This window comes from Coloeus monedula, assembly GCF_965178545.1.
Source record: "Coloeus monedula genome assembly, chromosome: 14".
Classification (NCBI taxonomy): Eukaryota; Metazoa; Chordata; class Aves; order Passeriformes; family Corvidae; genus Coloeus; species Coloeus monedula.
This window is the reverse complement of record NC_138794.1, coordinates 3,186,558-3,212,674: the sequence shown is the minus strand read 5'-3', so window position 1 is coordinate 3,212,674 and position 26,117 is coordinate 3,186,558. Positions and strand designations below refer to the sequence as shown.

At 36.9% G+C, this 26,117-nt stretch overlaps 1 protein-coding gene across 2 annotated transcripts in view; it reads right to left on the bottom strand.

The window, feature by feature from the left end:
- TRPM7 (transient receptor potential cation channel subfamily M member 7) overlaps window positions 1-26,117 on the bottom strand; it is a 52,609-nt gene that overhangs the window by 8,766 nt on the left and 17,726 nt on the right. Inside the window, exons 2-27 of one of the 2 annotated variants that reach the window (XM_082290733.1) lie at window positions 23,230-23,309; window positions 21,762-21,800; window positions 21,104-21,302; window positions 19,741-19,954; window positions 19,072-19,196; window positions 18,267-18,438; window positions 17,299-17,473; window positions 16,421-16,544; window positions 15,795-15,867; window positions 15,419-15,519; window positions 14,368-14,502; window positions 13,519-13,572; window positions 12,821-12,961; window positions 12,202-12,336; window positions 11,312-11,592; window positions 10,573-10,801; window positions 9,173-9,328; window positions 8,896-9,039; window positions 8,180-8,308; window positions 7,658-7,942; window positions 6,434-6,608; window positions 5,768-5,900; window positions 4,747-4,931; window positions 3,943-4,075; window positions 2,335-3,473; window positions 662-738 (exon numbers count right to left, since the gene is read on the bottom strand). In XM_082290733.1, coding sequence (XP_082146859.1) covers window positions 662-738; window positions 2,335-3,473; window positions 3,943-4,075; window positions 4,747-4,931; window positions 5,768-5,900; window positions 6,434-6,608; window positions 7,658-7,942; window positions 8,180-8,308; window positions 8,896-9,039; window positions 9,173-9,328; window positions 10,573-10,801; window positions 11,312-11,592; window positions 12,202-12,336; window positions 12,821-12,961; window positions 13,519-13,572; window positions 14,368-14,502; window positions 15,419-15,519; window positions 15,795-15,867; window positions 16,421-16,544; window positions 17,299-17,473; window positions 18,267-18,438; window positions 19,072-19,196; window positions 19,741-19,954; window positions 21,104-21,302; window positions 21,762-21,800; window positions 23,230-23,309 — 4,833 coding nt within the window. The remainder of the gene's footprint in view (window positions 1-661; window positions 739-2,334; window positions 3,474-3,942; window positions 4,076-4,746; window positions 4,932-5,767; window positions 5,901-6,433; window positions 6,609-7,657; window positions 7,943-8,179; window positions 8,309-8,895; window positions 9,040-9,172; window positions 9,329-10,572; window positions 10,802-11,311; window positions 11,593-12,201; window positions 12,337-12,820; window positions 12,962-13,518; window positions 13,573-14,367; window positions 14,503-15,418; window positions 15,520-15,794; window positions 15,868-16,420; window positions 16,545-17,298; window positions 17,474-18,266; window positions 18,439-19,071; window positions 19,197-19,740; window positions 19,955-21,103; window positions 21,303-21,761; window positions 21,801-23,229; window positions 23,310-26,117) is intronic. The other variant, XM_082290734.1, reaches the window with a different exon arrangement.

Below are 26,117 nucleotides of genomic sequence, written 5' to 3'. Positions count from 1 at the left end.
TAATTCAACAGCTACATAGAGAAAACTAGTTCTCATATATATATATATATTCACACACATATATATACATATACACACACTATAGTACTTGGAAGGCAGGTTTGTTATGATTAATCACTTTCCATTTAGTCATTTTTATTATTCTTAAGGAAACAGAAATTACTCATTTTAGTTTATGACAAATTTATAAGAAAAGCTTTTTCTTCTCGGAAGCATACGGAACAATTTTTGTCCCTTTTGAAAATTATATGCACTGTCATCTTGCTCTATAAATTATAATGTAAATCACTCTAGCCTTCCCAAAGGCTGATCTTGAAATTTATGAGTGTAAAACGTTTAATTAAACACTAATTATGGGATACTTAATTTTATCTCAATTCACAGTTGTCGTCATCTTAACTTTCATAACTTCAGAGCTTGTTTATTATTTCATGAGTATCCTGTTATGGAGCAAGAGTACTTGATGGCAGTTAAGGTTACATGAGTCTTCACTGGATTTGTTTTTTTGTAGTCATGAAACAGATGCAAAGTGCAGTCTGCAAGGAATGTGTAAGTGTTTTGATTATATTTGGTCTTAGACTTTTTCCAAACGAACTGTGACATTACAGTTTAAAAGAAAGTGACCCCCATTAACATATCTGACAAAGCCTTTCATGCTCACCTCGATATCAACACTTCTTTCCTTCATTTTGCTGGCTGCCTCTTTGAACCGCTGGAGGTCCATGCTGTCTCTGTGACCTTTGACACAGTGAATTCAAAAAGAGTATTCAAAATCAAAGGCAACCTCCAGTGTTCTGACCATGCCAATAGTTTGCATCACCATAGCAAAGGGTTACAAACCACCTAAGGTCTGTGTGCCTGTTTGCACTAGGAAAGGCATTACAAACACACTAAAGTAAAGATCAGTGTAACAATATATTGATATGAGACTATTGCCTTGCCCGCACTGAGGTGTGGAGCACCACAATTCAAAAAGTAAAGCTAATGTTTTAAAACTTTACTCAAGCATATGCTCCTCACAGGAAAGGAACAAGGCCTGAATTACAGTACTTTTATGTATGCTTGACAAATGAAAGAGAAGTAGACAGTTTCCTGGAGGTAGCTTTTACAACATACCCTTCATCCTCCCAGCTGCAAGAAATACTTTTCAGAATTTTCCCAAGCATGTGGCTTTATAATGAACAAAAATCTATTTGGCTTCACAACTGAAACCTGCACGGTATCACAAGTGTTGTAAATTGTGGACAGTAAGAAGGAAGGGTATGTTCTAAATACTAGAGGTGTCAGAGGACCATATACAAAAAATCTGGCTCCAGTAAATAAGTATAGTTAGTATTCAAAGTTATTAGTGGTGAAGTACATTTAAAGATTAGATAAGAGCTGTACAATCACTGTCCATAATTTCTGTTTAGCCTTGCTTTCTTTTTTCAACCATGAGGCACTTGTAAACAAATAGTTAATGCAGGTAACTTCTTAGAAATCCAAGTTTCACAGCAGTAGAATAAACTCTTGTCTAGAGATTTAAATTTATACAACCTCAGCAAATCTCTGGAAAACACTGAGACATTCCTAAACAACTAGGGCAAGACAACCCCTCTCTGCAGGCAACCTGACAATTCCAGATTACAATCTTCTACTAAACACTAAGCATACTTAAAGCATTATCTATTTTACAGGGATCAGTTAGTAAACCCACACCTGTATTTTGCAATGAATCTGCCACTGTTTTACCATTCAAATATGTATGTAACTAACCAAAACCATCCACTTTTTTCCTATTAAGCAGAACTTGAGGGGAGGCAAAATGTTGTATTGAATTAAAGGACTTTGGAAGCTTCCAAAACGACTGCCCCAATATAGGTTAGCCTAGGCAACAGTGGGAGATCCCAGTTGTAACAGTGCTTAGAAATATAGTATAGGAGGAACCCTCAGCTTGACACAGATACCACAAAGATATTTGTCCAGGACTCCACCAGCCTGAGTAGTGTTCTGTAATTACGTCAAGAAATAGACAATATTTTTGATTTATGCAATCAGAAGGTAGGAGCTTTATAATGAGTCACAATAGGTTTGTTTACAGTGCCCATACCAAATTGTACAGCTGCTAATTGCCCAAAGCTGCTATACTCAACAACTGGATAATGTTTTTCAGAAAAATATTGTCTATGTGACAGAATTATGGAGAAATTATAATTTCAGTTAAAAAAAACATTCAAGCGACATAGGGAAATATTAGAGATGTTAAATGCAAAAAAAGCAGAGCAAAATGGTAGAATAAAGTCACCTGCAACCGGAATACACCCAAAATACCATACAATTCTTGGTAAGTCAAACCTTGTGGCTTAGATTTGGTCCACAGTTTATGAAGCAGTCCCATAAGGATGTTAGAACATAAATCTCGGGTTTGCAGTTCCATTGCATGGACATGCTGACTTTTGGAAAGTTCATCTTTAATATTCAATTTTCCACGTGAGCCGCAACAGTTGACTGTTGACATCAAGTCGCCCGTTGACAAAGAGAACTTCGTTTGGGGCTTGTTCTTCGCTAACTTGACAGGGGACTGGTGAGCACATTTGTCAACTCTGCAGCTGTAGTTATCATTAGTGTCACTCTCATCATGAATAAAACCACAATTAACGTATCCTCCATTTTCAACACAAGGTTGGGTGAAAGCAAGGCAAGCAGAGCCAGAAGCAAGAGGATAAGAGCAGCTAATAATGACTTCAGGACATTCAGAATCTACTTTGTTATACTTACCCACAAAAGCACCAAATTCTACATTATTATCTCCTTCTGTAGCCTTAGAGAAAACAGTCTCTTCATGCTTTGCTGAAGATTCCAGCTGACTTTTGCAACTGGGTCGAGATGGAGTGCTAACAAAAAACTTGGCTGTTGGGGATGTTACATGTGGCATGCTGTTGGATGAGTTGCCTAATTTTTTACTTTTACTAGTGGATTTTGAGATCTCTGCAGCCTGTATTCGTTGGCGAAGTTCTGGAGGGGAAACAGCATTTGAAAATAAGGCACTGCCTGAGGAACCTGCCTCTTGGAAGTTTTTTTCTTCCCTTCGGGGAGCCAGAGCCAACTCCTGACCAATTGTCTTATGCTGGACTTCTTTGTCATCTCGTATAGAAATGTTACAGAGTAAAGCGTTATTACCCTCAAGGCCTCCTTGTGGAAAAGAACCAAAGACATTTCCAATGCTGTGCTTCTTCCACACAGATGATCTGAGAGAGCCATCCTCAATGAGATTTTGTGCCAAATGTTTTGAAATGCTCAATTCCCGTGTGATTTCATTATGAACCTTGCTGGCTTCTGAAGCTTTCTGTGCAGTCAGTGTTTTCAGAGTATCCACAGTTAGAGCAGACAGATCCTGGAGGTGGCCAATCTGTGAATCTAAAGACTGCAATGACCTTTTAATGTAGTTGACACGATCACCAACTTCCTTTATCTGAATGCACATTTGTTCCACCCTAAGAAAAATCAAATTATGAAGTGGATATGAAAGGTATTTTTCTCAATACACAAAAGAAACATGATTATAACCCTTTCTGCCCATTTAATCAGGGGGGAAACCAACTCTGAAATGTCACAATGATATGATAGTATTGGACTGTTTTGTAGTACAACATTTGTACATACTTCTCAATCACAGAATGAAAACACTTATCAATAGAGAGCCTACAGCATTTTCTGAAATCTATCAGTTTCTTAAAACATCACAGGAAACTAAATAATACAATTGCCTCAATTTACTGAGTGCTTCTACAGACCAAGAAGCATCACATTACCAGTTTCTGCATAGCAATGGAAAGATACCATATAAAATTTGCATGAACACTTTAAGTTCTTAAGCTGCATTTCTCCTCCCTTAAACTACATTAAAAAAACCTGTAAAAGTTCTAATTCTCTATTCAGAAATTTTACTTGTAAATATTCTACCGTTCAAATGTGACTCGAATCCTCTCCTCACTTCCAGAATGAAATTTATCATCCTTTTCATTGAAATACATCTCAACACACAGCTCTTCAAAATCATGAAGTTTCTTCTGATCTTCTTCTGTCAGGAAGAGTTCTAAAGAGAGATCAACAGTTGAGATGACACATATGTAATGAAGTTGTACAGGTGCTGAAAACTAGCAGTCACAACTCTACAAAGGGTGTTAACAATAAAGAGACACAACAAAAACACCCAAACAAACCAAAATACCCCACCAGAGTGCCACCTAAGACCCTTCCCCTGTCATTGCAAAAAAGTTCTCAAGGTCAAAGACTGGCAATAAAATAAAATGAAAATAGTAATTCTGAGAGGATCTGTGTACAATTTTATCATTCCTTATGCTCCTACCCTTTAATCCCTTTATCTTTGAGGCAGAAGCTAGATTCCTTAGCTGGATTTTATTCTCTGTGGAATTCCCTGCCTTTTTTTTTTTTTTTTTTTAATTTCAAAGAAGTTTTACAGAAGGAAAAAAAAAACCTCTTCTCCATTAGCAGTAACGAGAAATCTAATCTGTTAGTTTGTATCATAAGTTAGCTTTACTGGAGATTTCTAGGGGCTGGCATTATACTCTTGAGAAAAGCACAGTGCTTTTCAAAAGAATTACCAATACTGAAAACACAGAAAATGAAGACTCACTTTGACTTTCTTCACAATACACATTATAACCAAGAACACGGCGCTTTTCTGACAGTTTGCTTTAACCATAGCAAAAACATTACTGCAATTTTTTGGGTAACTGTTCATACTTGGCCCATCTGAAGTCTTGTCTGTCTTCCTTCTTTTACATATACAGCAGAACAGGGAAGCCATGTGGCTAAGAATGATCAGTGGTGGAGGCAGAACAGGTTTTTCATGGTAGGCCATAATGAAATGATAGCGCTGATACTTCCACACAATGTTGGAAATTGCCTTGACTTGTAAATACACGTTGCTGAAAGGGAACAGAACAGTATTAACACATCAAGGTGGTTTTTGGGGTGGTGGGGAGTTGGTGCTGTTTGTTTGGTGGTTGTTGGATATTGTTTGCTTTTTTAACACTTTGATAACAATCTTGAATTCTGAAGCCAGTTAACTAAGAGACAAAAGCATGAACTTGTTTTCTGCTGCAAAATTATTTTTGTGGAAGTTGGAAACATGTTCAAGAGAACACCATGATCCAGAGCAAAGAGAGGGTTAAAAAAATTCTCCCATCAGGTAACATCTCAGTACCTTTACTCAGAAATAAATTACAGAGAGATCAAATTTCAAGTTTGCTGACCAAAAAAATTAATTATTTCTAACTAAACCCAGAATTTTGTATCACACCATGTTAATTCTGCAGTCTGCCTTCCTCAGTGTTTGTGAGCTCCTTATGCTCATAAATCAAACACTTGCAGAGAACTGTTTTAAAAGAGAACTTAGTACAATTGGACTCAATCAACTGGACAATGTTAAATGAATTTAGGAACAACAGTCAATATAAAGACAAAGAAACAATTCTGTTTGTTTTCTGACAAAGAAAAGTTACAAAATGCCTTCAAACTTCCTTGACCTTCTGATTCCCCTGACCTCACAGATGAGATGTGAGCCAGTCACATCAATCACTTCCCTAACATAGCCATGGGCTTGCAGTGAGAAGGAGACAAAGACCAGCCTTGGAAACTGAAAAAACTTTCAGGAAATGGGATTGCTTTTATCTGGCATCAGTTCTTATCTTGTCCTCTTATTGCAATGAAATAGAAACTTGTCAAATTATCAGCAGAAATTAACTATTATCTATATACTCACTTGAAAAATGCAATAAGGAGATTAACCATGATTATATACTGTACAAAGAGGTAGACAGCTTGAAGAAACGGGGTCAACCATGTTCCTGGGCCACAGAGATGAGCAACTTTTTCATCAGAATTATTTGCACATACTGTGTTGGGAAAAAAAGATACAGAGAAGACATGTACATCTTTTAGATCTCCCAGCAGTTATAGACAAACAGAAAAAAAAAAAAAGTCACTTAACAGTTTGCAACAACCAACTATCAAGCACTGGTTCTGCAATTCAAAATGTCTCCATGCATTTAGGAACATGGCAGAAAAACACCTGAGAATGTTTCTGGCTGATACTATGCTATAATTATATTACTGGCTTTTTTAAAAAAGCATACTACACCATCACAGCCAAAATTTTGTCATGATAGCTGTGGGGCAGTATTCCAAAATCTTGCTAGGAATAGCCTTGTAAGAAATTGTGCTTATGTAGTTTTCATTCTAAGCCAATCAAGTTTGATAAAAGAAAATGGAAAGTCAGGTCACATAGTTACAGAGCTGCAACCCACAAAAGGGAGAAAATCCAATGAATGGAATCAATGCCAACAGTACTGGGAATTTTGTAAGGTTTTGAGAAGACCTTATCAGAGTAAGTTTTCTCTTTACTTGCTTCATAATTGCAGTATCTTACCATCAATCTCATAGGCATAGACTTCACCAAAAATCATCCAGTATGGATGAAACACAATATCTCTAGCAAGAGTCCAAGAGGGTGCCTCATGAGGATACAGTATTGCCTTCCTGGGAACACCAAAACTAAGTAGTACAAGTGCCATAATCACCACAATGTAAAACATGTTGGCCACCTATCAACACAAAAAAGTCAGTTAATCCACATGGTCATAAGTATGATCTCACAACTTAAAAACTTTTACAGTGACAGTGTACACTTGAGAAATTCTATGTATTACATAAAGAAAAGAGTCCAGGACACAAATATTCACTCAGAAAATTCTGTCCAATAAAAAGCCCTGTAAAAAAACCCCAAAACTATTGGGTTTTTTTCCTGTCCTTTCTTACAGTGTATTTAGTATCCTTGGTCAAAGGCAACTGACCCTTTCAACTTGATACTATATGTACGCGAGGAGCAGCTGACAAAGAGAAACATTCCTTCCTAAATGTGCTCAGTAGCTGCACAAAAACCAGAGGTAGAGTTTTCCAAGGGCAGGAACACAGAACCTATGCCTCTTGCAAGAAATCAAAGTGAGAAATGAGCAACTTGGTGCCCTTGTTTTTAAGGTATGACAGGGCTCAGTTTTATAGGAACCATTTTATAGAGGGAAGAAACACAAAAGCTCCTTCCACATTCATATACACTGCTCTCAAGCCTTAAGATGCTTTTTAACATTTAGAATAGCTACTGACAGTAGAGCTAGGGTATTTAACTTGAAGTTTAAACAATTTTAATATTTTCTGTGTGAGATGCACATAGAGCACAATCTATTCCCAGTTTTCCATAGCACAAAACCATGAAGGTGGTTTAGGATGCAGAACAAGTTAAAAGTTTTGACCTAAAGAGCACAAAGGCTATAAATAGGACCTAAATGGGAGGCTGAATCAAGACAAAGCCTTCATCATATTCATTTAAGTCTCTGACATCTGAGAACAAAACAGGCCAGAGAAGGAAGATTTGCCATTTTCTTACATTTCTGTGACAGAGATAGCTCCATAAGGGAAGCCTTATGATCAGTGCTTGTTTTGGAACAGTCTAAGTTATATTCCAGCTAGCTAATTCTGCACACAAAGTTGCTATCCTATTACAGAAGGATAAGAAACTTTTTACTATTTAAAACTATGAGAGAAGTTGTAAATGGATGCAGTTGGGAAAAAAATCAGCAACAAACATAGTACTTACCATTTTCCCAATCATCATAACATAAGGGCCAGCCTGTTGATTTACAGCTAGAAAATCCAGTAATCGCACATACCAAAAAATTATATTGAGACAGTAAGTTATTCTTCCAGCAACAAAGACATAATTTTCTCTGTAAGTGTTTTCTCCAAAATTCCCCTTGGCTCCAAATCTTAATGCAAACCCAATAAAGAAAGTGACAATGGCAACTGTGTCACTGATGTTGAAGTAGTCACTGAACCACACTTTGATCTTCTGATTAATTTTCCCAGCCTCCGACATAAAAATCTGTAAAAGAAATGAAGGTCAGGACAGCTCGCATTTATTGCACAGGGACCAAGAGTGAAATACATGAATCACTAGTATTTTTATGCTTGCAAAAATAAAACAGGTTTAAGATAAAGGTATTGCATCACATACTCTGATGCTTGAAGTTTCTTAGGTTTTCTTGTTTATAGAATAGTTTAAAGCATACTGTTTTAACTGACAAAAAAAGGCTAAAATCTCAGACTGTTACAGGCATACCTCACGAATTTTCTCAATTGCTGATGTGAAAATGTAAGCAATAACAATCCACTCCTGAACAGATGGTAATTCTTCCATTTTTACAAGAACCACAAATGTGTAGAGCATGAGGAATCCTAAGTATGCCAACTAAAAAACCAAATAAAGCATATACATATAATTACTGAAGGATCCTTTACAGATGCACATGGAATCTTTTGATGTGGTATACAATAAAAGCTCCAAGTAGGATTACAGGACTATATTTACCCCTTTAAACAGACAAGTCATTATTTATAAGGAAATACAAACATTTTCATCTTAGAAAAGGAAAAATAGCTGTAATAAGCTATTTATTGTTAGAAAAGCTTTGCTCTTATTACAGCTATTTTCCTTCAGTACAAATTCTAGCATTTCTATTACAGTGATTGAAATGAAGCTGTGCATGAACACTTCAGACTAATAAATGGTTATAGAACTCCTGATAGCAAATGATGAGATTAATTACTCAGAACAGAATTTTAAAAAACCCAAATCACAGGGCACAGCACATGCATATGCAGTTTTATAAAATCAAGTATTTCACATTTCCAGCTTAGCAAGATAAGGGGTTTTCTGTCTGCTTTTTGGAAAGTGCTTAACATTGATTCAATCAGAGTTACATGTCGGGAAAAGAACCCAAAAACCTGTGCTACATTTCCAAATAAAATACACACTACACACAGAAAAAAACTCACCGTATTAAACCAAAACTTCACAATTGGAGCATGATAAAATGCATAAAACTTCTGTGTAATTGGGAGTCTTTTGGGTTTTGCTGGAGTCTCCATGTCATGCTTTTCGAAAGTACTGTCCAAGATCCTCACTTCTTTAAAAACCTCCTAAAATAAAAGGACTGTTAACTTCCCACACAAAAATACATGCTTTTTGGCACTCAATTTCACTTCTGCTTTGACTTAAAAATGTAAAAAGTGAGGAATACTGTTTTTAATGTCTCCCCCTGCCCCACCTTACCATTGGTATTTCATCTGCTGCAGTCTGGAAGTTGTTCTCACTGTCATCCATTGCCATTTGATGTGCATCTTGAGACTGAGGAATATGTGACATTTCAGCCTTGGTCTTATATTCCAGCAGCAGTATAGCAGGAGGGAGCAGAATACTCAGTATCACCTGGAAAAGATGAAGACTAAGTGTAAATAGTTCACAACTACATTGAAGCATCAGAACACATCAATACACAGAATAGCCTCAGAAAATTAATTATTTAAATTTCACTTGCTTGTTATTTAGGGAAAAAATGTAGAAAATAATTAGTTGTTATTACTTGTATATACACTTAAGAGCTTAGGATCACATATACAGAGTGTTTCCTGACTTGAAGACACAGGAAATGGGAAAAACCAACAAATTCCAAAATTCAAGGCTACTAGAAAGAATGTACTCCAAGCCTGAAGACAGAGACCTTCTCTGTGCACTCTGTTATTTAATCCAACCCCAGAAACTCTGGAACTGTGTATTGTTAAGGAGCATTTTAAAAGCATATATAAAGTTGTGGTTTGTGGAGGGAGAGGGGAATGGTGTATGTTTTGTTTGGGGCTTTTTTTTTTTTTTAACTTTATGGTAAAAAAATGAGCTAAGGTATAGATGAAGAGAGTAAGTGAAAGCTATTTACTGTAATTAGCCTGTTACAAAGCAAGCAAGAAAACAGTTAATCAGTTATAAAGAGGATTTTAGTAGGTCACAAGTTAAATGATGCTTGTAGGTATTTTGTAGGAAAGTTTTATTTCCTTATATTTCTAGCAACAATTAGGTTTTGGTACACCATCTCAAAGAAATATGCAACTCCCATTTTGGTTCAGTTGATCTACATCAATTATCTCTGTCTAGATCATAATTGATCTATAGCTACACCACACAAAGGGCACCACTGGAAAACCTGTCCCAGATTTGCCTACCCTTGTTTCGTTCTGTGCCCTGCTTTTACTCAGTTCCTCCAAAATAGGATATTCATAAAGCTTTTTTACATCAAGTCTTATGCTCTCCCTGTAAAAAGCCAAAATGCATGAAACTACAGTCTTACAACAGGTTTTCCATCTGTTAAGGTTTGTTACTACTATGTTTTTAGTAGTGGATTAGTATTCACATGATCTCTTTAAGCCTCTGATTAAAGGCTACTTGCCTGGTTTTTGCCTTCTATATTTCTGTACCTTATTTGAAAAGATAATAGAGTGTCAAAAGAAGAGTTTACAACAAATATTCCAGTTTTGATTATGTTACAGGAGACTGGTTTACAGGATTTATTAATAAAAGCTATAGTTGCGAAAGCTTTACACTAACAGCATTTAAACACACGCTTTCCTTCCCTTTAAACTCCACTGACCCTTTTCACACCAAGAAACTGCAACAGTGCTTACTTTGTACCATGAATTCTTCCTCATGTTCAGCCTTCCCATCCACATATCTGATAACAACATCTGTGTGCAGGTGTGTGCTACGAACGGCCGGAGCCTCGAGGACACTGCCAGCTTCAGACAAGTGGAGTTGCTCCAGTTTTTAAGTTCGTATGTCAGTAATTTCATTGCCATAGTTTCATCTTGTCGGAAGGACTGCTCTAACAGCTCAACTGCCAGCTGACCAAACTCGCTAAAATGAAGGAAAAAACCAACAAAGCAAAATATAGTAGCTATAGAAATGACCATGAGTTTAGTGTGAATTTTCTTGTACGAACAAATTCCCAACCTGCACAACTTGAAGGGACCATTATTTGTCCCTTCTGTACAGATACAGATTTGAATTTACAATTTACAAATATTAATTGAAGTTACAATTTGTAACTACAATATGTCAATCTGTGACTTTGGTTAAAAACATGCATGCTAAAACAGCTATTAGAACATGCACAGAGATTACACAGAAGAAAATGGCACATTGAGTCTCCTTCTAATTTGACTACAAATCAAGACTTCTAACAGCCCTCAAGAAAGAGCAATATCTATTATAAAGCTTCTACTACAGTCCCACTTAAAACTTTTTGCAAAACAGAATTGTCTCCAAGTGTGCTAACAGAACAATTTGTGCTTTTTTCAATAAGTAGCCCACTACTTTTATTGTGTATGCCAAGAAAATATTTTGAACAATTGGAATGTAATTTACTTGGAATACTGTTTCAGTTCTTCTGAAGTATCATCAACAAGGTCACTTTGTTTCGCCTCATATGCCATGGAGCGATACACTTTGCAAGCCACCAAAGCCTTGGCCATGGACTCCTCGCCGTGCTGCCAGAAGAAAAGGGCCATCTTCTGCCTCTTCATCAGCACTGCCCACAGCAACAGCTCATTCAGAGGATAAGCAAAACGTCTCGTTTCTGGATCATCTATGTCAACTATTTCATCTTTGGTTCTTTTCTTTTTTCCCTCTTCTGCACCAGTGTCAATCTTTAAAATAAAACCACAAAGTCACATTTCAAGTTGCTATACTTGGTCATTACGTAACTTGAAATAAAACGCTGAGTGATCCAATACCAAAAATTATAAAAATTAAAAAGAAAGAATTTTGAACACTTGAAAAGCAGCTGGAACTTTTGTTTAAAAACTTCAGTTGAGTCCAACTCATTTTAATAACTGTGAGACTGAATTAATTTGAATTATAGATCAAAGAAAAGCAGTAACTAACATACCTACAGACAAAACAAGAAACTCATGGAAACTGCTTGTAGTAGTAAAACATGGCCAAATCTTGCTCTGTCTACCAAGCCATGCAAGTCCCACCCTTATTACTAGAACTGTGTCAAAGATAAGCTGTTTGGTCCCTAACATAAAAGTTTATCCACAAGCCTACTATACAGAAAGAGAAACACCTTTTACAGAATCCTGTACAAAGGCTGCAGTTTAGAACCAAGTACAAAAGCAAAGTCGAAATTCCAGCTTTACCAAGGTCAGCGCAATTGCTGCTACTCACACTCCCGTGGCACTTGGATTTCCAGCAGGCTCCCCACTCTTAGGGTCTTGAAATAAACCCCACTGTGTTCCCCTCACCACCCCTACCTTTGGTTTGTATGGCTGTGCTGTTTTGATGAAATGATTATGGCGCATTTTTTCTTTCTTGTCTGCCCTGTTACCAAAAGACTCATGGCTTTTACACATCTGAGGAGTAGTACTTGAAGGATTTCGCCCAGATCTCTGCAAAAAGAAGAAGGGATTTGGTTACTGAAACACTGATGAAATTACACAACAGCACAACCAGAATTTTCACTGGATATTTAACATGGTTCCTTGTTTGTTTTCATTAGTTTTAAGAAGTCACTAAATAGGCAGTTACACTTGTTGGTTAGCATAGCTTGCACAAGAAGCTAAAATATCTGTATCCTAAGCCCTGGTGAATCTGCATCGGTAGTGTCCATTCTTCCCCTATGAGTAGGAGAAGAGGGAATCACAGAGAAGGAATTAGGATGTGCTAGAATAAGGCTGAGGAGAACAAAACCTGTTGTTTGCCCTCAATCCCAAGATGGTTCTCAGCTGCCCTCATAGCCCTTACTACTGTGTTTAAAAGAACCACTCCATTGCCAAGAAGAACAAACTAACATGCATTCAATTATTCTACAAAACACAGAGGTTTGGGGTTTTTTAACGGAGAAGAAATGTGCTGTTACCCAAGTGCACGTACCCGATTGTTCCCGCTGAGACTGTTGTAGATCGCTCTAAAGCGTTTCCTTGTATAGGTGCATCTGTAGGTTCCTCCCATCAGATATTCAATAACCAGTCCCACATCAATCAGGTTGATTTTATATCCTGGAGGAAGATTTCCCTAGGAATACAAAAGGCATTTTTACTTTTTCAAGGTATACTATTAAACTTGCTTAGAGCGTTTCTACATGTTTTATCACAGCTCTAAATAATAAAGAAGCCTTCCATGATAAAAAAACCCCTCCAACACAAAACCAAAAAAGCATCTGCATGCTCAACAGTTATTTTTAAAGAAAGACCAGGTTATGCCTTCTTTTCTATATGAACTCCCCTAACAGAACAGATACTCATTCCATTGATGGGGGAGACACTGGAGATTTTTTTGTCTATTGTTTTAACAGCCAGAATTACTCCACACTGGGAGCATCAGCTTTCAATGCCCCCAAGAAGGAAAGCAGTCAAAAAAAAGACGAAAGACAACATCCTTTGGGTTTAACATCTTTTAGGCAGTGGGACACCAAGCATACAACAGAAGTATTGCAAACTACCAAAATGTCTGCAGAGGTAGCTTAATACTTACAATAAAAATTAATTCATAAACTTCAGATCAAATTGATAATCAAATATAAGAAATTAACCAAACCCTTTGCTTGACAGATTTTTACATTGACAGCATACCTGTTTCACATCCCGAACCAGATGAAAGAGTGTTGGGTTAGTTGGGCCTTGTTTCTTTATAAAAAAACAGGAGAAAAATTTGGAACGAGAAATTAGTGTGCAACAGCAACACCATAAGACATGAATTTAAAACAGTAATTAAAAATATAGAAAGATAATTTGTTATATTTATTTATATTTTATTAACTTTTCAAGGAAGCTTCTTTATAGAGATATATTAACTAAAGAATTCATTCTCTTTTTTTTTTTACGTCAAAAGCAAATAATGAGACTGTTAACACAAACCTAAGCCATATTTGTGTACTACTCACATCAGCTAATTTTTGGTGGAAGGTTCTTTGTTCTGTCCTGTTGGATACTTAACTGATATCAAAATTACCTTGGAATTCTTAGATCAACACCTACAGCAACAAAATTTTTCTAAGTAATAATTATAACTATGCAGGTTAACAAATTAAACTCTTTTTAGAACTGTTACAACGTTAACTGCTACAGACAGAATCCATCCTATGAAGCCCTGTAGACCTCATATTCTGGGCACAATTTTCACCCACGTGACTTTCTCTCATTCTCTTCCCCACTGTGGTTTGCACACTTTGTGTGGTGTCCACAGCAGAGCTGCAATTCTCCCTTTCATGTCTATCCCTAGCACCAAACCCTGCTGACAGACAATTCTGGTGCTGCTGGGGCAGAGCACAGTATCCACTTCCCAACTCTAACCTCATGCACAGGAGCCTTCCCTACCAACACCCCACACCCTTCAGATTGCTGCACACAACCCAGGATACAACAGGCTGAGCAACTAAAAAACTGTTCTAAAAGCAGCTTAAAAAGCAATCATCTACTTACTGTGTTATAAAGTTCTTCCAGCCTGGGAATTGTAAGAAATTTGTGCATGCTTACTCCATTTTCAATCAGAAGTTTCACAAATGCAACTCTGTCCATCACAAGGGCATCCAACATAGCTTGTTCCAGGGAGCCAACCTACAATAAATAAACAACAAGGTAGAGCCTTGTAAAGGAGAGCTAGTAAAAAAGTGAACTTAGATACTCTATCAACCTCCTTCATTTACAGGGCTGTGAAAACCTTACATGCCTATAAAGATGTCACCCTTGGTTCAGAATATGCCCCCAACTTCACACAATTACAGGATGAGAGAATACTCTGGAGACTTGAACTGTTCCATAGGTATTGCCTCCTGAGACAGTACATGGCACTAAGGAGACATTTGGTTTAACACAGTTAAGCTGCTCTCATAGGTTGATATTGGATAAAACAAGAAGACACATAACATCCAAAGCACAATTTGCTTCAAAGATGTCAGAACCATCATGGCAATCAATAAGCCTTACACAGTATGTACTTCTGACTGCACACTCAATAAACTCAAGTTTTATTTTTACAGTAATATGGGAAAAAGGCAAGAGCCACCAGGTAGTTCTTGAACTCATTTTCAAACTACAAGAATCAGACATTTTGTCCCTCCCTCAAGAGACACTGCAGCGCTGCCAACAGAGCATTTTACTTGTTGCTCCTTAAGAACTTTCTAGGGCCATGCAACTGTAAAGAAGAGCATCTGACTAACAAGAATTCAGCTTCCACCTTCTGTAATGCATTTTCTCTGCTAGTTATTCAGAACAGTTAGCACATTTCTAAAATTTCTGGACCATTTGCAAATACATAATAGCAAAACAGCTGTATGGCTATGCAGTACACACAAATTACTGGCTCAAAATAAATGTGTCACTATTCCAAAGTTTCTCCCTACATAAGTCAAGATTCATTCTTTATAGAAAGATAATAAAATATAAATAAATGTAATAAATAAACTTCTTTACAGTAAATTGTGCTTCTCTCTATTAGGAATTATCATTCAGCTTAATCCAGACCATTACATACCAGCCATTGTTGCCCATAAACAAAAACGTGATTTTTGGCTATGTCAACTCTGTCCCATGCAAGTGTAAGAACAAGCTGGTCAAATGCAGATGCATTCGTGCCTTAAGAAGCAAACACAAGGAAGAAAATTTAAAATTAATTAGAATACAAGATAAAAAACATTCTTGCTTCCTAAAAAGGCCAAATCAAAAAAGCCGCTACAAAATTGTGCTGTATATTTCATCATTTATGTCACCTTATGGTATTATACAATGAGAACACACATACTTGTTTAAAAACTAAAGATTCCTACTGGTATTTTTATAAAAATCCATCATATAAACAATAGACAATAATAGCTGCAGGTTCCAAATGATCTTAAAAAATTAAGTCTCACCTTTTAACAATGCTGTAAGTATTGCAACATCAATGTCCTGATGTTCATCTGACCCAATATGAAAAACTGTAATCTGTTCAAAATGGCAAAATGGGGAAAACATATTTAAAAGTTATTTTCATGCAAAGGCGATTGGCAACAGTCTTTTAAATCTTTTTCAATTCCTAACATAAAAGACACCTTGTCTTCAATGCAACTTCAAACCTCTCTATGCTCAATTTAAACTTTTAGTGTGCATTCTGTTTTGTTTTCCTAAGTGGGAATCTTCAATTAATTTGAACTTCTTTTCCTCCTATGATTACAATTCACCGCTGTCTGTAACACAGAATCCTGTTTACCTCTCCAGTTCATTACAGATTATGAGATTAGCCTGCCAGCAAACATGGTTAGCTGAATAAGGTTATTTTACATCTCAGAACAGCACAATGTGATGTCCAAATGAGACACCAGTCCCTGAACTCAGGCTACATATAGCCTCTATAAAGTGATTTTGCTTTAAGCATGCAGTGATAGTATACCTTTATTAGTAGTCATAACTAAGAGATCCAAAAAAAGAAAAAAAGAATCATATATATCCACGAATGTATGCACCTTGCAAAGAAAATTTTATGGCAAGATCTACTTACAAGTTCTTTTTTTTTCATGCATTCCAGCAGTGTCTGAAACAAATGAACTGCTTCACTTTGACCAAAGTTAAATGTCTTTTTGATGGTTGAAATGATTTCGGGCTCAGCACCCTCAGGAACATTCCTGAAATTGAAACAAACAAACAGGAAAACAATTGTTTTAGATGAACAGTAAGAACAATAATACATTTAATTAGTTTCAACATGTCCATTCAAAGTTCTGCTATCTACAAGCTTATTACTGCTGCTGTGGCAAAACCTTGGGTAACCTTTAGAAAGAACTATAGATTACTTAATCTACAATTTTCTACTACTGCCTTCTAAAAGTAACTCAACTCTCTCTCTTCCTTCCCATATTGAGTTCTAAGATACTCTCAACCAAAAGATTTTAACACAAAATACTAAGCAGTCACTCCTCTGAGTAAGACCCATTTCTGATCTTACCCTGGACAAAGCTGTTTGGTTTACAGCTACATTAGATCCCTGCTTCACGAGGTTCTGAGGCAGCCCCTGCTACAGGGACCCAGTGTGCTTAAGGATTTATGCAAGGCTGACAACCAACTGGAAACCACCAAGTATTGCAGAGCCCAAGCACATCCCTTTCATTATTTGAAGATACCCTCAAAACAGCCCAGTGTTTTCTGCACCAAACAGAAAAAGCTCTTGTACAGATTCATGAAGTAATGGTCTCAAAATTCATCTATGGACGACAGACACACATGGATACCATGCATCTACACCTCCTGTTATTTATCTGGGTATGACAAGAACTGTCTGGACACAATCCTGTGCCGTGTGCTCTGGGATGACCCACTGTGGTCCCTTCCAACCTGACCCATTCTGTGGTTCTGTGACAGGCTGGCATTGCTGGGACTTACCCCCCCTCCTCTGTTTGCTTGTGAACATAGGCCAGGATGTCTGCAGCTCTACCAGTTCCTTCACACACGACCACGGGCACCGGAGGGCTCTCCTGAAGGAAGTCTAGAACTGTGAGGATGACATTGGGGCCACCTTCAAACACAAGTGCCACCACAGGCACACCTTGGCCGATTCCTGGAAAATTGCAAATAAATAATAAACCCCAGACAACACTGTAAGTGTGCAGTGAATGCTAAGGTCAGTTTTACATATTTAATAAATCAAGTTTGTCCTTTCTACTAATTCAAAATTAAAATGCTGCCTTCTAGACATTAACTGTTGGTAATGCACAGTTTCAAGCACTTTATATCCTGGGCTGGGACACAAGCACTGCCAAGCTGGTAAATACAACAGGACACAGACCACACAACAGAAGAGTTTCCTCACAGAAATATCCATGAACTAATGCAGAAAAATGAAGAATTTTTCTTTACAGACCTCCTCTTTTAACCTCGCCCAAACAGTTTTAAAAGGTGACAACAAATATACAGTTTGAACACGGATACATGGAAACCCTCTACTGATGGGAAATATTGCAAAAGAATTTCTGTGAGAGTCAAAATACATGTGTTGCTCCACAACTGGGAAAACACCAAACTGCAAACTGTGAAACTGCAAGTGAGTACTGTCAAAACCATTGATCAGTCAGACCAATAAGGTCTGACAACACACCAAGACCTGAAGTGACTTAATTTGCTTTATCAAAGTAAATAGACAACTTTATTGAGAAAGCATTCCTCTGTGGTCCCAGAGAAATCCTACATCTATCAGCAATAACTATGGTCCAGAGCAGCTGCTAAAATTTGCAATTTCAGACTTGAAACATAAACAGGAGATTTCATTTTTCTATTTTGCCATTCAGATGTTTCATGCAAACACCTTTTTCATTAAGCCATAGTAACAGCCCTCAGGCACCAGAATTACTTACTTGCATGGATCCGTTGCAAATTAATCGTTTTTTCCAGTTCTCTTCGCAGTTTAACTTCTGCTCCATACTTTCCAACTGTTCCATCATCCACCAGAATGAAATGGGAATGGAGGTTATTTAGGACGTTTAGTTTACTTAATGGATTTAACAAGGTCTGATATGGAGCAACCACCTAAGTGAAAGCACACAACAATGTCTTTTACTGGCAAAGATTCACACTTGTCTCTGTGAAACTTAACTAGACACAAGAACTGGTGGCTCAACATGAAGCAACGACACAAAAGGAAGTACTGACACATACAAGCATGCCTTGGATCAGGATACACCAACAGCTGCAGCTCTGAACTTTGTGCAGGGAAGCAGATAATTATATCACTAAAGGATGCTGTTCAGAAGGACAACAGAGAAAAGATCCTTTGAAAAGGTGTTTTTGGGGAAAATTTGTGACTTCTCTGGCAAACAGAAGCCACTGTTTGAAGCACTGAAGACTCCACATCAAAATTTTTCAACTTATCCTCTCTAAATGTGAATCCTCTGTAATACTTTAGAATTTTTGTTATTTGATTCAATAATATCAGTGGTGGGGGGGAAAGGATTAAATACTTGAGAACAAGCTCCTCCTGCAGCACATTTGCATTTTGCACCTTGTTTACAGTAATGATCTTGCATAAGTCACGGATGTCAGTATATCTTCATAGTAAAGCAAGTATTCCAATGATGCAAAGCAAGGGGAAAATGTGCTTGAGCAGATGTGTCAAAAGTAAATGAGGTACATCGTTATTTCACTTGGGTAATTCATCCTTACATCTCTTCCAACAAGGTCATTTCTGTTTTCAATCACTCCCCACGGAGCAATCCCAATAGTGCAAATCTTTCGAGATGATCTGGAAGCATGTTCTCTTAGAGCATCACCAACATGTTTTGCAACACCTGTTCGTGCATAAAAAGATTCCAGTGTATTGAATGCCACATCTTACTAAGAAATACAAATATTTATTTAGGTAACTGGACCTTTAACTGTTTTATTTACATAACTAGGCCTTTAAGGATCTGGGTACTTACTGACACATTACCAAAGAAAAAGCACCATGCTACATCTACTAGGAAGAAACAAAGTAATTTAACAAAACAAATATTAGCCTAGCAAGAACTGAAGAGTTTCCAGCACTTTACTGTACCTCTTTTAAATCACATTTCCTTTTCCTTGTTTCTAAAACAAAACCCAGAAAACAACCAAACAAACAAAACAAAGCCCAAAACCCAACCCCTCCATATGTTACTTCTCTTTGCAAGCTGAAATAGCAGCCCACTTTCAGATGCCCATGTTCAAAATGTATTCTTTTCATTTCACTTGACCAAACTCATGCAAATTTACTTTGTTTTAGGATGAAGCAATGCATCCATCCATTAAATCTTTTGGCTCTTATAAAACTGCAATCCAGTTAATCATGCACGTTCCTTGGTAGTTTCTTACCTGTGTTCACTCCTCCAGTTATAATCCAGGCTCCTGTGGTTACTGCTGCTTTGATAAGACCTTTGCCAAGCAACTGTTTGATGCGCGGGTGAAGTTCAAACTTCTGCATGCCCCCATGTACAGATATAACAAGCTTTGGCAAGTCCATCTGCCATTCTTTAAGCATAAGTTGCAGAATAGCTTCAGGCTTAGTGTCATATGACAATCTCACGTACTGCAGGCATAAGAACAGAGTTAAAAGCTTCAAGTGTGTAAAAAGAAGAACCAGGACGTATTTCAGGATGTATTATCCTACTCCTGGCTATGGAAAATGTAATTCACTTTCTCAAAACACAGCAGATGCAATAAATGAACAAGCTTCCTTTATATCCTCTATAGTCCAGGACAAGACAGTTTTGAAAGCAAGCTTTGGAAAGGAAACAACTACAGAAAGATCATGGTATTCCATTCTACTGGCACAGTGACCTAGAAACATGACTCTGTGAAAGCACTGGATGATCTCTAAATTAGATGAAATTCAGAAGTATCTATAAAAGCTCTGCCATCTACTGGGAGAGGCTTTCATGTCCCCTGCAAAGAGTTTTACAGTTGCTTGGTTTTCCTTTCCTGTTCCTGGTGGGAAGGAAACCCACATTTTTCAGTAGAAAATTTGATAACTGGCAGCTTTTTAACACTCCACGTTTAACAGCATAAGACTAAGTAGATGGTAGATCAGCTACGATGCTGCCACATCTTCAGTATGAGCTACTGCATAGAGGAGGGCACAGTAGGCAGAAATTGAACCCTTCTTGAATCAAATTCTAAATAACAAAACAACACTACTCCATTAAACTGGTTTGAGCAACCCCACCTGCACTCTGGAGAAGGAAGCAGAAATGAGTGTGGGCAGCCTGCTGTTTCTGTGCTCCTAGCAAAAGGCTCAAGCAATTTTAAGCTACACTAAGTACAAAGGAACCCATACACTGCTATTATGAACATGAAAGTGCTAAGGGCCATTCTCTCCACAGAGATGATCTGACCCGGAGCACTGGACTGTCCTTAGGGTTCTACCAGCTGCATAAAGAACACAGCTCCCTCACTCAAGCACTTCAGTTTGACCACAGGAGTCACACTGTACAAGAACTCCCTGTAGCCTGTAACTGCATAAGCTTTAAATAATTTCTACCACAACTAAAAATCTTTTACAAATGGAAATTAGAAAGAATTCAAACCACAACAAAAATGCTAGAAGAGAAGAGGGCAGTGATTTGTCACAACAGAGGTGTTAATATTTTCAGCCTTCAATTGCAGAAGCTAAATGAAGCATTCAGCACCAACATGGTGAGAGTAAGACGAAAAAGAAACAACAAAACATCATACATGCCTTAGCCCTGTAAGAATGAGAGCCACCTTGAAAGTTGATGACACCATAAGCATCAGTAGAGGTCTGTTCTGTGTGTTTTTCCACTGACCATTCTTCTATTTCCTGATTATAGTTTTCACCCAGCTTCACATCGGAGTATTTCATAGCCAGACTGGCAGTGAAACAAGCATGTTGTCTGACCAGGCGGCCACAGCAGCACCTGCACCCAGCCAGATCATCGAGAATGCTTCAGTAAATACTACTTTATGAGACAAAAGAACCTCCTTTATTGATTAAAAGGATAGATTACATTTCGAAAGCAAAGATTCTAGACATTAGATAAACCTCTTCTCCAGAGCAAGCCTTGTTGCCATAAACATTTACAGCAATAGTCAATTACAATACATATTATTATGCAAAATACTGAAGCTCACTAAGGCAGCAAGCTGGAGGCCGGGAGAAATTGCTTCTTTGAAGCCAAGTAATTCATATAACATTTATAAATCTGTGACCTACTTATTGCAGACAGTTCTTTAAACATTAGTTATATTTATTTTATATCTAACCTTTCACCAGTTGTCACTCATAATATTGATCAAAACTTTTTAAAACCCTATTATGAAAGCACTTATTTAATGAGAAAATACTCATAAATATTGTAATTACAAAGACCTTTTACCTGACAAGTTGCTGACAAATCTGACATCCTGGAAGGCATCTGTAAGAAATATTTAAAGATGTGACTAAACTTCACACATAATTCACACACAACAGTGAGTAATGCACCAACAGCAGCAGAGCATTCTTAGAAACTGAAGGACAAAACATGGTGGGAAAGTTGTAAAGGCCAGTGTAAACTACAAATTGGTTAAGCTGGAAGGGCAAGTGTTAAAGACCATTCTGTTCCTTGTTAAATGCTCTGGAAATTTTAACAGCTTCCTAATTACTTTGTTTGCATTTGCAAATTTTCCATGTGCTGCAATCGTGGCTATAAATTCTAAAAGCTTCTCATGTCACATGGTTTCAAGGAATGTGGTGAATTATTTACAATAATTTTAAAATTCTACAGGGCTTAGTTCCTTTCCTGTTTAAAAACAAAGTTCTTAAATGAAAAATAGTAACCTTCCCCAACGTAACTAAAGAGACTTTTAAGTGTTTTTTAAGGAAAAGAGTGAAATAGAAATTTCTGCAACCTCAGAAGAACAGGTTTCTCAGCTGCTCTCACATATATGAAGCTTACAAAAAAAAGGTGACCTGAAATCCGTAATTACAATAGTAAACATTTTGGGAAAACAAAACTGCCTTAAAAATACCAATTTTAAATCTATTTTCAATTTGACTTTATTTTAGCTCTGACACAAGTGTCATGATTATGCACATCAAACTCAATCATTGTAGGAACTGTTAAATTATACCTATAACACTTGGGGAAAGTCAACTAGATATACTGGAGTTATCACTGACTTGCCCGATTTCACACCTCTAATTTAAGACAAGGTAAAAACAGCATGTGAGATATGCAAAATATTCTTAGCCTCAGCCTCCCCTCTAGAAACATATTTCCCCATTTTTCAGCCTCATTTTTTTTCCTTTAAGAATTTAAGGATGAAAAAATTGTTACATACCACATGAAATCCGAACAGTTCTCATTTATCTGTTTTCCCTAGAAGCAAGTATTTCTTCAGTCCTTTTTTTGTAACTTTTTCCCCACCCCAATTCTTGGTCTTCTTTATTCTTCTACGAATTCTTCACCTCTTTTCCTACACTGTCAGGTTGATTTTCACACTTCACCCTACACTCACAATGATGTTATTTAAATTCCAGTAGAGGATAGCTCTATGAGACTGACTTCAGAAATCTTTTATTCAATCCCCCCCTTACTGTAAACAGATCACAGACATCAGCAGGAGGACTGCTAAGAAGCAGCAAAGGGAACAGGGGAACATTTTTTGGAGATTTCTGCAATGCCAAAGTACTTTCAGAAAAAGAAAAAAAAAGAATCCAATCTATTCAGTGACAATGTCCAGTCATGAAGGCACAAACCCAAGCCAGTACTTCATACAGAAACACAGCCCAACACTCTTCATAATGCTGACTTTTTCAATTTCAAAGAGCAGCAATGAGTTCTTGCATCATTTCTCATTTACCTGTGGGGGTCTTTTGAGCTCGGTATAATATACACACACTCCCTCTTCGTGAAAGTATTTTCTATCCAGGATTTCTGGGACTGAAAAACAAAAAATTTAATAGTATTATAAAATACGAATCACATACCTTTGCAAAGCAAAATGCTTTTTAAGGAAACAAGAGCTAGAATACGAGGGGTTTGCTGTCTCTCAAAAACTAAAACCATATATGACCTTATAAAAGCATCTCACACATCTCTCCAAAAGCTGAGACACCCAGAATCATTATGTAATCTATAAACAAATTGCTTAAAATCAGAAGTAATATTTTTCAAAGCTAACATTCAAATAGCAAAAATTTTAATATGTAAATCAAGATGTACCCAAAGAAACCCACAATTTACAGATACACTGCTACCCTATCTTGCTAAGAAAAAAAAAATCAAGTAAAAATATATAAAAATTATTTGCACTAAACTGAGATAACATTAATTTCATCTATTTCCCTCTTTAATGAAGTAAAATTTTTGTCTTGAGATGATGGGTACAGAAGCTTTCTAACACTGGCAATCTTTCTTAGTAGCAATAAATAGGTCAAAACCTTTGTTCTTCATCAAGAAACTTTTCATTTCAGTAAATAAGATTAATTGGCATCTCTGAACTGTGTTCTAAGGTTAAACTTGAAACATGAAATTAAGGATGTGCCTTACTTAAATGCTTACTATTCCAATCACTGGACATAATTTCATTTCAGTTGCTTTCAACAACCACGTTAACATTATCTTACATAATAATCTTAAGATTACTTGCTAAACAACATCATAATGCATAACATCTACGTCATGTTTCAGCAACACACTGGGAAAGGAATTCAGACAGGATTTTTAGCAATTAAAAACATGGAAAAATCTTGGAATGCTAATTTGCATCTTATGCAATACTAATTTAAATCCTTATTAAGATTACATTAAAATTACTTCATTGCTAACAGCAATGTACTTCATTGCTAACAGCAATTTACATTTTACCTTTAGAAAAGTTTGATAAATTTCACACTGTTTTATTTTACAACAAGGGGAAAAAAGACTGATGGATATTATTCACAGGTCTGTGGAAGCTATGAAGAAATTTGGAGGTTTGTTTTGTTGGTGTTTTTTAGATTATAAGAGAAGTTTCAGCGAAGATGGATGCATTTTGCACTCAATGCAACTTTGACATCAGTTTAAGATAATACAAAGAAATGATTAGAAGTAAGAATATACCAGCTAATTTTAATAAAGACCCCTGGAAAACTGCTCCTGAACTGCCCACCCTCTTTCAAAACATTTCCCAGACTCAGCAGCTCTTTCCCACACTATTCATCAAAACCACCTTCCAATATTTTGCTTAAGTGAACTTTGACTATTAATTTATCAAGACAGCAACAAACTGCTGCTCCAAATTCTGTCTTCATATTAAGACGGCCACCAGTCTCTTCCAAGGAGCAGGAAAAGTTGCAGAGTAAAGGGACTTCCAGAGACAGAAAGAAGGAGAAAAGATGTGCAATTCACAGCAAAGAATCATGGAAGGAAAAGCAAGACAAGAGAATGAGCACTCACACAGTGCATTTTACATTTAAACTAGTACTTTAAATACCTGGAATAAATTAAATAGCCACAGTCATAATTTGCTACTGTCCTACCTCCTTTCCCTACAGACAGGAATGAATGCTGTAGCAAAGGAGAAAGAAGGCCCAGTGAGGGAAAAGCAGGATATTAAACATTATATGCAAACGTTGTGTTATGGAGGATTCCATTACATTTATGGTGCTTTTCCCTCTTCTTTGTTTGTTGGCGTTTTTTTGGTGTGTTTTCCTTTCATTCTCCTTTGAAGCAGATCAAAGTGACTGACCCTTAAGAGGCTTGTGAAAGAGACCTCTTCCTCTGCTGTCCTCAAAATTCACCTCTAATCTTTTAGTAGCATCTCCTCAGTTTTTTGGTAAGAAAAGTGCACCATCTACCACAAGGGAGCTGAGTATTTCCTAGGACACCTGTGCCTTACAGGAGTTGGGCACAAAACAGCTCTCTCTCTTCTCTACCTTTATCAGATGATTAGCAGTGCTGTAAAAATAAACTTGACATGTGTATATGTACATTTATACATGTATCATACTAAATGCGTATTTTTACATATAGTAAGTGGTCCAAATTTTTAGCTCCTCACTAAGTTTTTTTTTTAAAGCACTATTAAGCTTCAGCCTTTGTGAGATGAATCCCAGTCCTGCAAGCTATTTTCTCTTGCCTGAATCCCCACTGTTTACATGGGTATTTTGGCATTTAATTTCTTAAAACTGAGCATTTACACTTTAACACTGCAGTAGTTGAAGCTTAACTCTGCAGATCCTCCAGAATATAAAAAGATACAGAAAAGTCATTTAATACTTAGATGTTTCAGCCAGCTGGCTAAAACCACACCTTGAAGCAAGAGATCACAGGCATAACACTCAAGATGTTAAAATCCAAAGAATATAAACCACAAGCAATTGCGTCAATTGCTCCACACAATATTGTTTTATTAAGTGGTGATCAAAGCTTGGGACAAGGAACACTGGCTCACAATGTGCAACGCCACTTTTCATAATAAACAGTTACAAAAAAAAGAAAAAAAAAGCCCCCAAAACAAATTAACTAACCATTCATTAATTTTTCTCTCAAAGAATGTAGTTGTAACCACTCATCAAGGATTTCCCTCTACTCTTCAGCCATGAAAATATTTTCAGTACAGCACTACTACATCCACGTTATTTATGTAGAAGAAGCTCTGTAATGCTATTAAAACATACTTGGAACTTCTCATTTGGTAGAATCAGACTCTCTGTAGAAGCATGCCTGCATGCTTATTAATCTTTACTGCAGGCGATTTTATACAGG